This window comes from Teleopsis dalmanni, chromosome 2, assembly GCF_002237135.1.
Source record: "Teleopsis dalmanni isolate 2A chromosome 2, ASM223713v2, whole genome shotgun sequence".
Classification (NCBI taxonomy): domain Eukaryota; kingdom Metazoa; phylum Arthropoda; class Insecta; order Diptera; family Diopsidae; genus Teleopsis; species Teleopsis dalmanni.
In genome coordinates, this window is record NC_051847.1 from 51,456,084 (window position 1) to 51,470,918 (window position 14,835).

A 14,835-nucleotide genomic window follows, 5' to 3' on the forward strand; every position below is an offset into this window, starting at 1 on the left:
TCTGCCTTTCATTATATGACATAAGTGTAAATTTAAAATTCAAATATCTTAACTATGTTGACAATTAATTTTTAATTATTCTACGTTGAAATCGATATATATCTTTTATATTAAAATTTTATATATCCAATTTAATTCATATAATTAATGACAATTACTTTAAACAAATTTTACAGTTTACTCAACATTTCACAATCAAAGGGAATAAAAAAACATATATCGTTTGTCAGGATTTTCCCCCCAAATGATAATTGGATGACAAATATGAAATTATTTAATATTCAAACTAATCGGTGATCCTGATTTATTTTCAATTCACCAAACTATAATTATCAGTTTTGCATGTAATAAAGTTAACACTAAATATTTTGAAATACTAGATACCTTTCTTCCAATATTAAGACCTTGACAGGTTTTTTCAATGGGTTTTGACTTAATGCTAAGTTCTTTTACCCTGTATAATAGTAGCTATTTAATTACAAGCAAAAAAAAAAAATTTGATTATATAAATATGTCCGAAAGTACTCATAAATATCGATCAGTACAGGTGTATACCATAGGGATATTCACTCTATCTTGCAAACTTATTGCAAGTTGCACGAAATGCATAAATTACGCGAGCTTGTAATGGACAACAACAAAATACAAGTACAAAGTTTCTTGTAATTGTAAGAATTACATTATTAAAGTTTTAATTAAATTTTTTGTAACACTTACAACTAAACTCAACTGTTACAAGATTATAATTCTCATATTGTTTGTAGATATCAAAGCATATAAAGTTGTGATTATTACAATCAGTAATATTATTTTCATGCTCCGAAATCGTTCATTTCTTATTTTCAAATACTGGTGTTTAAAGGTCTGGAATGTGCTATGTATATGGTTTGCTGTATGCTGTTTCAAAATTATAATTCTTATATTGTTTGTAAATATCGAGGCATATAAAGTTTTTATAGTTATAGTGTAATGATGTGGTGCTGATGTTCCTAACTAAGATTTCTTATTAAACATAAAAGACTAATTTTTGAAATTTTAATGCTATAATATTATAATTTATCTACTTATAAACTATCTAACTTGTTACTTGATACTCAATATAGTAAATATACGGATAGTAAATATAGTTCGGATACACAAAACAATTTTATTAATTTCATACGTTAATACGTTAATTTCAAAATCAAGTAGAAGATTTAATTATAATTTATTTATTGTAATTAATGATTTTAATCATTAAACATATAGCTTATATGTGTAGATCATACTGTAGTTGTTTATAATCATATACAAATCATTTGGTTGTTTATAATTCATGTCTCCAACAGTCTCAAAGAAAGTAACACTTTTTAACACTGATGAGGCGAATTCAAAATAATTTGCTGTTTTTAGTTTCGGTGTAATTAGTTGTGCTCCGTCCTAGAGAGTTAAAAATTTAATTACAACATTAATTTTGATTAAATCTTTTTATTTAATTATAATTTAAATGCAATAATTATATTGAACGCTATTTTTTAGTTTTTATAGTTTAATTTGTGTTTGAGTTCAATACTTAGTGAAACAAAAGTAAGACAACTAAGAACATATTAAGTCGTGAAATTGGAACATGCATAAATATTGAAAAATTCTTTTAAAATTATAAATTATTATTATATTGACAATATTATAAACAAAAAATTGTTTCCTGTTTTAATATATGAATATGTATAGTTGTTAATAAAAGTAAAAAGTTAAAAACTATTAATTGAATGCAAGTTGAAATAAGATTGAACGCAGTTTTCGGTAGTTAGAAAACACCTATTAGTCAGAAGCACACTTACTTCGGCATAATAAACAAACACTTCATAATAAAAAACATATACATTATATTATCTAGCATAAAATATACTTATCTGACTTAAAAAAGTTTTTGCCGTCTAACAATAGCTCATATCGCAAAGTGATTCCTCAAATTTCATTATAATACATTTATTTTCTATAATTACAATATACTTTGCATAATAATATATTTTTCAGTCTAATCCAATTAAAGAAGTGCACTGCCTCTTTCAACATTTTTATTCAACGTGCACTTCAGCACACACTTGTAGGATTTAATATTAAGAGCGTTAGTGATGCTTAATTTTCGTCAATATACCCAGTAATTGAATGGGGAGTGTCAATGAATATCACACATGAAAATGAACAAAAAAATTCTTATTTAAATAGACCTAACATATAAAAAATAAGATTAATATTTTTAGTATGAATTAAAAATAAAAGAATTATAATTAAAAAATGTTTATATAAAATAAGAGTTAAAATAATTTTTTAATATAATTTTAAGTAATTACTGATATGTTTTTTTTCTTTTCAGCAGTACTTAACATAATAATTATTATTATTTCCTGTAAATGGAAAGTCAATAATATTATTGGTTCTTTTTATTAGTAATTTCGAAACTAAATAAACTTATAAGGTTCCATTTCAAAAAAAAAAATTGAAGTAAAGGAGCTCACGTCCAAATGCAGAAAATGCCCTCACAAGTATTACAAGATGGCAGTAACAATGTCAATGAGATCAAAGTTAAAACTGCTTACAATGGAGAAATTATGATAACCTATATCAATGAAAAAATTACTTATGATAAATTATGCCATGAAATTCGAGGGATTTGTCGTTTTTCACCTGATCAAGTAAGGCTCTTTTTGTTTTTTTTTTTTTGAAAGATCATTATAAATTACTATTTATTTGATCGTTTATTTAGCCTTTTACAATCAAATGGGTTGATGAAGAAAATGATCCGTGTACTATCCTAGATCAGTTAGGATTAAATGAAGCTATTCGTTTATATGAATTAAATCGTGATTCTGAGTTGGTCATACATGGTAAGTCAATGTTTGAAATCTTATTTATAGTATGTATAGCGTAAAATATTTAAAAAAATCACATTTCAAATTTACGTTTAGATCGTTATTAATTTAAGCAATATTAACAAATAAATTGTTGTATGTCGTAGACTTAAGAAATTCTTTAATATTATTTATTAAAATCATGTACACGGTATTTTTTAAAAAACGAAAATCGTGTTTTTTATAATTATTGTTATAAAAGAGATCGAAGGCAAATAAAAAAGAAAGATTTTAAATTTAAAAGTTTCTATTTAAAAACCTTGAATGTTTTAAAAATTGTTTAATTAAAAACTTTAAGCCGTATTATGTACTATATATGTTATGATTATTAATATTATTACATCTTATTTGATTATTTATCTCTATTAGCAATCCTTTGTATCTATGGATTTTATTAAGGATACACTTTTTGTGCTTACTCTATAAAGAATCTGTTTAGAGAGAATCAGCTACACGACCACTACTTAAATAGCATCTTCAGATTTTTTAATCATTCTAGGTAGTTTTAAATCCATCAAGTTTTATAAGTTAAAATGCCTAACAGAATTCTTAGGATTGCTGTAGTAACCTAAGTTACCTAAGCTTTACATTTTTCTTTGAAAATACGGTAAAAATACATATGCACGAACACCCATCGTCAGAGACATAGTTCTTTAAAAAAATTAATAAAAGTGAAAACCGGATGGAGAAGTCAATTCAACAGCTACCAAAGAATTAGCTTACATGTAAGAATTAACTTACATTTAACTTACAACTGCCCAAAACATTTACTTCAAAGTGGAGTAGCAAAAAATACTCTCAACTTTTACGAAAAAAAACATGTAAAGCAACAACACTACTCTTAAAATCTTCAGAGTTAGGGTTTACCTGTAAAAATTTTTACGTGTTAAGTTTTAGTGGAGCCAAATTCAAAAATCAGTCTATTGTGAATATTCACTGGAAATATATTGCAAAATTCTAGTGATCCGCTAAAATTATATAAGCATTTCATTTACTAATTAATACAAATACATACATAAATTAGTTAATATAAATATATAAGATAAAAATGCTAAACATTGCCCTACTAATATTCATTTTATTTTCTTTTATTTAAATTAATTAATTTTTAGTGTTTACAATTTTTATATATATAACAGTACAAAAATTATATATCAAAAAAAAAAACATTTAACATATTTTAAAAGTGATGCCAAAGCTGTTTTTTTTATAATTCTGAAAGCAAAAATTACGGCTATTGATAATAATGATAAATATCCATAGCAAGATCGACTTTTACAAATTTTCATAAATATGGATCTTTGTATGTATGTTATTGTATTTTAAAATGAATACTATTGTTTACCCAATAAATCTTTTAAAAGATTTTGTTCTTTTAGAGAAAAAAATATAGTAACCTTCAAATCCGGTATTATAATAAACCAGGAAATGTTAAATGGAGAATTCGCATGTCTGAAATAACCAATAGAAAGTAAAAATTTATTTTCTTTATAATATTCTGTATTTGGTGGGAACGAAATGGTTTCGTTATTATATAAATATTAGTTGTATAAATATTTATGAACATTTATATATATATAATTTTCATATTAGTATTAATATTAATAATAATAGTAGTAATATGGGGTAATTAGAGTAATAATGATTAAATTTTGACATCTATCGTTATAATTATTAATTAAGAGAATTCTTAGACTACATACAGCTATTTAAGATACTACTATTACATCTGTCGAACCGTTGATTCGTGTGTTAAAGCACAAAGCTAATGTTAAACTAATTTATCTTATTCAAAATTTGGGTTTAGTCAATTTTTGTTGTTTATTCGCATGCAATTGCATTTGCTGTACTAAAACAAACGCATAAACTGCAGCTATATAAATTTGCTGAGCTTTTTTAGATACTTATTTTTTTAAGCTACGATTTCTTATAATTATTTCTTATAATTCTTATTTTACAAAGAAGCTATATTTAAAATTTAGAGGGTTTTCGAACAGCAAAGAAAGAAAAGACATGCAAAAATTTAGTTAAATTATTGAAATTTATTTTTTTTTTAATTTTAATTTGATATAAAATTATTAAAAAATTAAAAATGTTTGTAAACTTATACGTAATGGTTTTTTTTATTATTGTATTGTATTTTATTTTTTATGTTTACATATATATATAAATATATATATATTGTAAAGAATGTGCCTTTTCCTTTAATTGGGATAAAATTTAGTGAAAAATAAAGTCAACTCAAACACTTTACTTGCATAAATGTACACATAATGTTGCACTTTAAAATAATGAAAAATAAACAATGAGATTACACAAAACCGCACTAATGCAACTTCCGTAAAAGTTGGTCATAAAGTGACAATGGAATAATAGCCACCTCCACTCTCACATTATCTGAAAATGTTTCGCTTTAATGTAAATACTGTAGACAGGATGGCTTAATGCATCGTCAGCATAAAAGTTCTAAGACCACAAATATTTTAAATGCAAAGGCCTAGATAGCAAATTTTTCTACATTTAAAATTTATAAAATGAAACTATTAAAATCATAAAAAATCGGTTTAATTTTATCATTCGTTGTGTGCTTTTAAATAAACATTATCTAACATTTTGTTAGCATTTCCATCTAAAAAAGTTTATTTTACGAGTATGCAATGAATGAAAATATAACGGAGTATGTTATCTATCTGTAAATAACTTAATGGAAATTTTAAAATATTTTCTTTTTTCTAATTTTTTTCCATAACAACAAAGATACGTGTAAAGTGAAATTAAACAGCTTTTAAGGATATTCGAAGTATGTAGCGTATATATAATATATAATAAATTATTATTATATGTGTGTTTGCAAATGGTATATATATTTTTACACGCAAGCATAATTTTTTTATTATTAACATCAGTTGTCTTAATTCCTTTACTTTATTTTATCCTTCTTACGTACAACACGATTTGCACATTTTCATTAGTTACAATGTACGAGGCTGGAATTTTAAGGCAGTTTTAAAGTGTAAGAGCTCGGTTACTGGTCCAGAGAAAAACAAAAACAGAAAACTTTATGTCGAATATATAAAGATTTACCATTAAGTAATGAAACAATGTGAAAGACAACATTAAAAGTGGTGGCAGTTGCTAAAAGGTTCCCTGTAATAAGAAAAACAAACATTTCCCCAACTCTTCTTCGCTATCTCAGCTGAACATGACCCACGTTTAGCATCAAGGCAAAAGTGTGGCTGTCATATAATTTAGAAAGATAATGCGGCCTGTTGGTGCGCAATGCTCATCGCTTTCTGAAACAGTTCTCTTAGTTTAGTGACAGAGAAATTTTAAAGATAAAAAGATACGAAAGATTTTAATTTTTTATGAATTTTGTGTGGTATTTTTTGTACTTGCGCATTTTAGAGAGAGAAACAACTAAATTTCATAAGACACTTGTTTTTAAAAAAGTTTTACTAAATTACCAGTCCAATAAAATTTCAAAACAAATAAAAAATTCGAAATTCACTCATATGTTAAATTAACGATGTTAACGATGTAAATCAAAAATTAAGTGTTTACACTACTGGTACGATCTTAATTAGCAAACAACGAACAAAACACAAAACGAAAAAAATAGTAAATGTCATAAATAAATTTCAAGATTTTAAGAGTCAAGTTTTGAAAACTTAATAAAATTTTATAATTACATACAATAAACAGTAATAAAATAATTAAAAAATTATTAAAAGTAAAATAATCTATGATTTTAAATAAATCGTAATTCAAAAACTTTTTATAAATTTCTATACATATTTCGACAAATTCGCTTTTGTCTTTATCAGGAGAATTCCTTTATCAGATTATAATGTGGGAATAGCTAATGTTATCCTACGTTAATTTCTAGGTATAATTCTCCTAAATAAATATCGAGATAGCTTTCTTTAAGCCAATTTCAAGATAACATTCTCCTAAGTCAATTTTTAAGCCAAGCTTTATGTATCCTAAGCTTTATAAGGGTATGATTTATATTGTCATGCATTATATTATGTACATTTTTTAAATTTTATATTTACAAATCTTTTTTAAAAGTTCAATTAATTTTATGGGATCAAAATTTATAAATGTAATCCACGTAGTCCACTAATTTTATTCATATGTCGATTTGATCAGTCTGATGTCGGACATCGTTAAATAAATTAAAAAGTATGATTCTTTAATCCCTGCTACACCAATATAATATAAAGGCGGAGAGTAGCCATAATCTTTATACTTTATGATATTGTTTTTTTAAATTAATATATATTATACATTAAAAATATGTATAATAACATAATAATACAACAAAAATAAATCCTAAAACAATGTAATAATCATAAATATATTTAATACAACATTTATTATTGAGAACAATCTATACAACGAAAATATTTTTTATATTGTCAGATTTGGCAATATAGCACTAATTTTGTTTGCCAACATGTTTAAGAAAAGTTGCAAGTACTTTCTTATATTGTTCTTTATAATGAAGAGTATTTTTGTGCTAGCTAATGGCACCAAAAACGCTGAAAACATGTATTAAGGACGAACCTACGAACAAATTTATAGAAAAACACATTTGAATGAAAAGACAGCAGTGAACATGTTGAAAATAAAGCAACAGAGATTAAGAGTGCTAGTTAATACCACCAAATATATTGAAATGGCATTAAAGTTAGTGCTGATTAACGGTAACAAAAATTCTACTTTTTGTAGAATGCCTGGTTTGTAGAAGGCAAATTTTTGTAAAAGCATTTACAATATTGAACAGTTTATTTAAGGATTATTATATATATTGTTGCGTACGTTCACAAGAATAGACGTGGTTGTGCACGATCGCTGGAACCCGATAAGTAATTAAATAGTAATCGACTCTAGTTTTAATAACCGTGTTTTAATTGCTCTTAGTTTTTATGTAACACTAACTCACAATTTTCTCCAATCATTATTATATATAAAACTTATTTTCCAACAAACTATGAAGTACTTAGAAAACTATTTCTAAGTTTACTTGGTTTCCAAATTCATAACAATATTGTTTTATTTTAAATAATTAAATATTAATAATAAATAGACGAATATTCAGCGATTTCAAATTGATATATGGAGCTATCCTTTCATAAATTATATGTTTAGCTGGTAACACCATCCCTCAACTAATACTGGTAGCATACTTAAAAGTAGAAGAGTACAAAAAAAAAACTCATATTGAAAGGATATATGCTCTTGAGTATATTTGTCGTAGTACGAACTTATCTATCGGAATTCTTTAATACAATGAGTTACTCGGACGTCTGTTAAAGACAAAAAAGTGGTTCATTGCTCACAAATGTAGGCATTTCTCAATCTGTACAATAACTTGTGCTCTTATTTTGACAATTGTTTGTAAAATATTGAGAGCAGGAGCAGTTTCAGTAATGTCAGTTGACATTGAATACTGCAATGTTTTAGCAAAGGAATTGAGTAAAGGAATTTAAACTTTTTTGACTTTATTGAGTTGGAATATACTGAAATATAAGCCAACTTAATAACACTTGCGCATAGCTTTCAATTGGAAATGGACGTTTCCTTTACGGATGAAATATTTTTTAATACTGCTAAAATAATATTGTGCAAAATCAAATAAAATAAAATTAAATAAAAAATGTTCAATATTTAAAGCTAACGTTTGTGCAGAATTAAATTTTAAATTGAATTTTTTTTATACACAATTGTGAATAAAATGTATAAATAAATATTATATAAAGTATAATATAAAATACTTATGTGATTTATTAAAACAAAAAAGTGTTTTAACTGTTTTGTGTGTATAAAAACGACTCGTAGTGTGTAAAGAAAAAATTTTATTTATTCATGTTTAATTAAATCGTTAATAAAAGATTTCGCCATTAATTTCGTAAGAAAGCATATAAAATATTCAGTAGCTGTTGATGGTTCCAGCACAAAATGTATAAAAATTTTTGCTCATAAAATTGCTTCCCACCAACAAGCCAAGTTATTAAATGGCTATACAATCCTCCGCCCTTGCACTTAAAGAATATTTACTCATTTTGTGATTCTGTAATGTCTGCCTGCCAGTTTTGTGCGTCAGCTTAAATTTTCTGCTCCAACTCACGAAACCGTTTTTACTCGTCCCTGTCGAGCGATTTTCATGACATTGATATAAAATGTACACAGTAACATCCAAAGTAATATTGTGTTATTGTATTTGCCTATCCTTCATCTAGGTTACCGGTACCTGTAGTTAATTTTCATACAAAATAAGTTGGGTTAAATTTTTAATGCTTGTTTTAAATTATTTTTGTTTTTTAGTGTATATAAAAAGTATATCAATGGCCTATCCTAAGATTCATTATTTTTAACATTTCTTGTAGATAATGAATTAACAAAACAATAGACAATGCAACAGCTGATTGCGTTCTATACCTATAGATTCTTTAATTATTCTAAGCTTACTTTGTATACCTTGTATATAGGTAGATATTTTTATCTACATTTTAAAAAGCAGGATTCATGCAAATTTATACAATACAAACCTCTTGTTCGGGAGGTTAATCGATAATTATTAATTTTTTGTTTTCAAACTAAATTAATACTAACACATATATAATCTATATATACTGATATATGTACTTTATATATGATATATATATATATAGTAATATAAGTAATAGTGCTCTTAATGTTTAATGCTGTTGCAAATTGTTATTACATTTAATATGGCCACAAGAATCAATGGAGACAATGCTTCTTCTAATTCAGTATCTTCAAATGTTTAGGATGACCAGTTCGTTTTTTTTTATTTTTCATATTAAAGATACTGTTTTTAATACCTTGAAATATTGAAATGTAAGTTGACATTTTCAAGTATATAAAATTATTCAATATATGTAAATAAAAAAATTAAGCAAGTTAACACAATAAGATGTCACAAAGGGTGTAAATATAAATGATTTAGAAACTGATTAAACCCAGAAACTAATTCATATATTCAATTTAAAATAGATCCTTGTACGTTCTTGAATAAATATATACATGGTTCTTTATATCAGCTTTAACACATACTATTCACTTAGATAAAAGTAAGTCCGAATTTAGCAGTTGTGTCTGTTGCTTTGTTGTTTTGGGTTTGAATATCTTACATAAGGACTATTATAAATTTTTATTATTTTTATCGTTTTCTTTAAAATCTTTTTTTTAAAGAAGTTCTTATATAATCAAACACAAAAATTATAAATTGATTTTGTTTAATATTGTATAAGTTATATACATAATTTAGTGTTAATTGAATTATTGTTTCATACATGTATGGTATATATTTATTTAAATGTGCATAAGAGTCTAGTTCACTAGATTTAGTAACGGAGAACGACTATATTTAATCCCTGTGTTTAAGACTTCCTCCCCCTCTGTTATAGGTATAGATATAGTATAACATATTATTATATATTATTTTCATTTCATTATTATTTTTTTTATATTATTATTATATATTTTTATTTATCATTATTATATTCAAAGGACCGTTGAGATTTTAAATATTTTTCGTTAATTCCTTTAATATATATTTATTTAAGTGTATATTGACATTGACATGTTTTCATTTAAGATTGTTAACGTTTTTCTGTTTAAGGATTTTAAAACCTAATCCTTTAACATTATAAAAATTTAACATTTATCTCAAATTTCTTAATTCTCTCCAATTATCTTTAAATTTGAGAAAATGAATGTAACTCTTATACAAAAAGTTACTCATTATTTTTTGAGAGAAAAGCACTGGCCGACAGAATTTATTTGACATTGAGAAATTTGAGACCAAATCACTATATATTGACTTGTGTCCTGTCGTCAACTCTTGCTGTTGTCGTTGGCTCTTTCAGAACATCGCAAATGTTGTTCAGGTCACGTTATTAACATTGTATTTTGTAAGAAAAGTGCAGTTTGTTGTGCGCTCGCTTGAATTTCGTTAATCGAGTGATAGGCAGTCAGCTAAATTGTTAAGATAGGTGGCTGTGTGAAATGTTAGAGAAGTAAAAAAACTAAGGTTTATTAGAATTGTTCTGTGTTCGGTGCTTCGGCGACTTTAGCTCGGTTTAGCATCGTTCGTCAGTGCTGCTATCGAGTGAGTTTCGCAGAGTCAGCTGCTGACACCGCTACTGATGTTGCTGGTCTTAATAATAGTGGTGCTGTTACAATCGCCTACCTAGGAAAATTACACAATTATTATAGGTGTGGTTTTTTGTAAAAAAAAAATTTTTTACGGACCAATTAGCAATTAATTAATTGAAAAATTTAATTCTCTTAAAAATGTGTATCAATCTTATTAATTATGTGATTTAAAATAAAAAGTGAAATAGATAGTTGATTAAAATTATTCAAGTGCATTAATTAAATACTATTTATGCAACTAACCTTTGAGTGTTAAAAAATATTTAATATATTTAACTGGCTTGTGATATATAAATAAATAAAAAATTATTGAAATATTAAATAAATATACATATATATATATAGATATATACATTTATATATATATACATTATATATATATTCGTTTGTATATATATCTCATGAATATTTCACTGCAGTTTTATATGAACTTGATTTAAAAGTGTGTTTTTGAATTTTAAACTTTTAGTTAACAAATTTATTAAAAACATTGATTTTTACCAATAAAATTTTATTTTAATACAACTTTGTTTGTTTTTTGTACCACAATTAACCACTGAATAAAATTATGAAAATAGGAGGCCGAATACTGATTTTGATTCATATAGTGATATATTATATATAAAGAGAATGGAATTAAAGATGTAATTTTAATTTATAGTCACATATAATACATATCATACCTAAAACACCAGCATTATAAGTAGTGATATATTATATATAAAGAGAATGGAATTAAAAATTTAATTTTAATTTCTAGTCACATATAATACCTAGGTAATAGGGCAACTAGCAACAACCAGCATTATAAGTATTGGAACTAGTGACATTTTTATACTATACTCTCACGGAAGGAAATATAATAGTTTATAGAATTCATTACATACTGTTATCGTATTTATGGATATTGGGTTATAGCTTTGACCAGCTTGATCTATTGTGCACCTGGGTAATGGTAATTCAGAGATCATTTCAAGTCAGTCATGGACAACTGCAATTAGTCCGAATTAATTAATCACTCTTTCTTTATGCATTTAGGTATTACAGAAAATAATTGTAAACCGAGTTTATCATCACATCCAATTGCAGTTGAAGAAATATACTTTACTGTTTTAGGTACTTCTATGTTTTTAAAGATCAAAATTCTACTATTATATCTGCAGATACATGTTTATCATGTATACATCATCATATATACATGATCATGTATCATGATAGATTCATGTAAATTTATATATAAAATAAATAAAAATCTTTTTGATATTATTTAAATTTCCCAAAAATTTTAATAAAACAATTTGACGATGTATTTTTGATATTTTACGAATAACTTTATTAATCAAAAGTCATGTGATATAGTAGTACTCTTTTGTATCTATCTTATAGTGACCTAAGAATGTTATATTGTAAATGGTTTCTGTTTTTAAATAGTTGCTTAAACCGCTGAAATTATGCCCTTTAGTTTCAGCGGAGCTTTACTAAAGGGCCCTTTATTAGCCTTTTACTACTATGCTTGTAGTATACCCATTTTCTGTGCCCTTTATATAGCCTCATGTCTTGATGTCTATATTTTTTAACTTACAGAATTTGATATATGTTATAGTAGAAGTTTTTCGTTTTTATCTTAGAGTGAGTTAAGAATGTGCTATCTTAAAATGTTTTATGTTTCGAAAATGTTTTAAGATATACCGCTGAAATGTCTGTGTGCTTTTTATAGCTTATATTAGTCATATATAGTTGATAATGATTATACAAGTTGTTAAAATAATATTCTTAGTTTTTTTTTGTTAATTGTAAAAACATTTAACACAATACCTAATATATCAAATGCATATATAAATAATAATAATACCAAAAATTTCTGTTCGCTTTAAGTTAGTCATTTCCTTATATCTACTTTAGAAAAAAAATTATTATAAAGCGGAAATCATTATTTATTCCTAATAATTAAAAAATATTATGTATAAGTTTTAATGATTGTGTATCTAATTAGAGTTCTTTTATTTTTTAAAAAATAAATTTTAATTTATTAAATTAAAATAGAAATTTAATCAAATTCAAATGAATTTAACGTCCCTACGATTGCAGTATTGATTTTAGGTTTTTTTTTCACTTTTTACCCATTTGATTAAAAATTGCTGTATTGCCCGTCCTTTTATGTAATCCTTTTGTTCACGCAATTTACCTATGCAAACGCGATAATAGTAAAATACGTCTCCATCAAGGCTATGTCGGCCAATTTACCTTAACCCATCTACTGCAGTTATTTAACTCATTTAAGAAGTTTTATGACTGCTTTAGATGTCCTTTTTGCTCGTTTGTTTGTTTTGGTATTTCTGCTTAAATCGATAAATGGGGTAACAGTTGCAACCGAAGGTGAAAACATAAGTGGTTCATTTCCGTTTTTGTGCTAACTCCTTTGATAAAGTGCATTATGAGTTTGAAAGGATAAAAGTGTGGTACTTTTTAACAGAAATTATTTAACTATTAAATATAATTATGTAAATTGAAGTGTAGTTATTTTAATTATGAAAAGTACATTATGTTTAAGTTTTAGGAGTAAAAAGTAATTAACATGTTTTATATATATAATTTATTATTTTTGTTTTAGTGTATACTATATGTTATATATGTAATATATATTGTACGATATATGATATAGCATGCTATATTATATTTTATAATATAATTTATAATATAATTTATAATACATAATTATAATATATATTTATAGTATATAATTTATTTACACCTTTATATTATATGTCTGTTTGTTTATATAAATTTTTGTTCTCTTATAAAACGAAGAAAAATTTATTTAATGAATTAATGAATATAATAAATATTTATTATTTAAAAGTTTGATTAGTTTTGCCGATAAAGCTACGCTTTCTTATAATGAAAAAGATTAAAAAAAAAATTGAAAATTTTTTTTTAATATAAAGATTTTCGAATAATAAAAATAAAAATAGGCTACCTCAAAACTTAACTTTCTATTCGTTTAACTTGTGTTTCCAAATAAAGCTGTAGTTTAAAAGCTCGTTCTAATTTAAAGCACGGCAATTGATTTCGTTAGCGTCACTAATTAAATAAAATAATGACAAAAAAACCTGGAACTTGACCACTGAAGCCTTGGCAACTTGTAGAAAAATACAATTAGTCATCGCTTCTAATTTGACAGGCACAAGTTTTAAGCCTGGCACTTGCAGTCCAAACCAATTATTTACGGACTGTATACTAATTACGAAATTCGATTATTTTCTATGACCACTGATGATGAGTACTTGGCAATCCTCGAAACAGCGTTGTAAGGTCAGCGAAATTTCTATTTTCCATATATTTGTATGTGCAATGTGATTTCGTGTTACATGAAATAAATTCCAGAAATGATTGGGTCTTGATAGTGTTTGAGTATTACAATGGTCAAGCAGTTCGAGTATTCGAATTCAAATATATATTTTGAATATTTCGAAAATATTCGAAATACTTGAACAGCACATTTTCTCTATAGGACAAGTAATCCTCGTTTTTAGTTGCACAAATATGATTTATGATAGCAGCGATTTCTCGACCATAATATAATATATATATTATATACAGACCATAATATATACTATCTTCAATCCATGCAGCAATCATCTGCACAGAAAGGTGCTATGAACTATGTTCGTCTTTTTAACCTGGTCCCTTACATAACCCATGTTGAGACCTTTTGCTTATTGAAAAACAATAATTTTAGAATTGCGATCCCAGTACG

The 14,835-nt window shown here is 25.4% G+C and overlaps 2 protein-coding genes across 2 annotated transcripts in view; one reads left to right on the plus strand and one right to left on the minus strand.

The window, feature by feature from the left end:
- LOC119682433 (SAM50-like protein CG7639) overlaps nt 1–14,835 on the minus strand; it is a 246,151-nt gene that overhangs the window by 6,355 nt on the left and 224,961 nt on the right. The window lies entirely within an intron of this gene.
- On the plus strand, nt 1,527–2,959 carry LOC119674520 (atypical protein kinase C-like). Its single transcript, XM_038085664.1, has 4 exons — nt 1,527–1,566; nt 2,357–2,675; nt 2,747–2,867; nt 2,949–2,959. The coding sequence occupies exons 2-4, from the start codon at nt 2,505–2,507 to the stop codon at nt 2,957–2,959; spliced, it is 303 nt and encodes a 100-aa protein (XP_037941592.1). The 5' UTR covers nt 1,527–1,566; nt 2,357–2,504.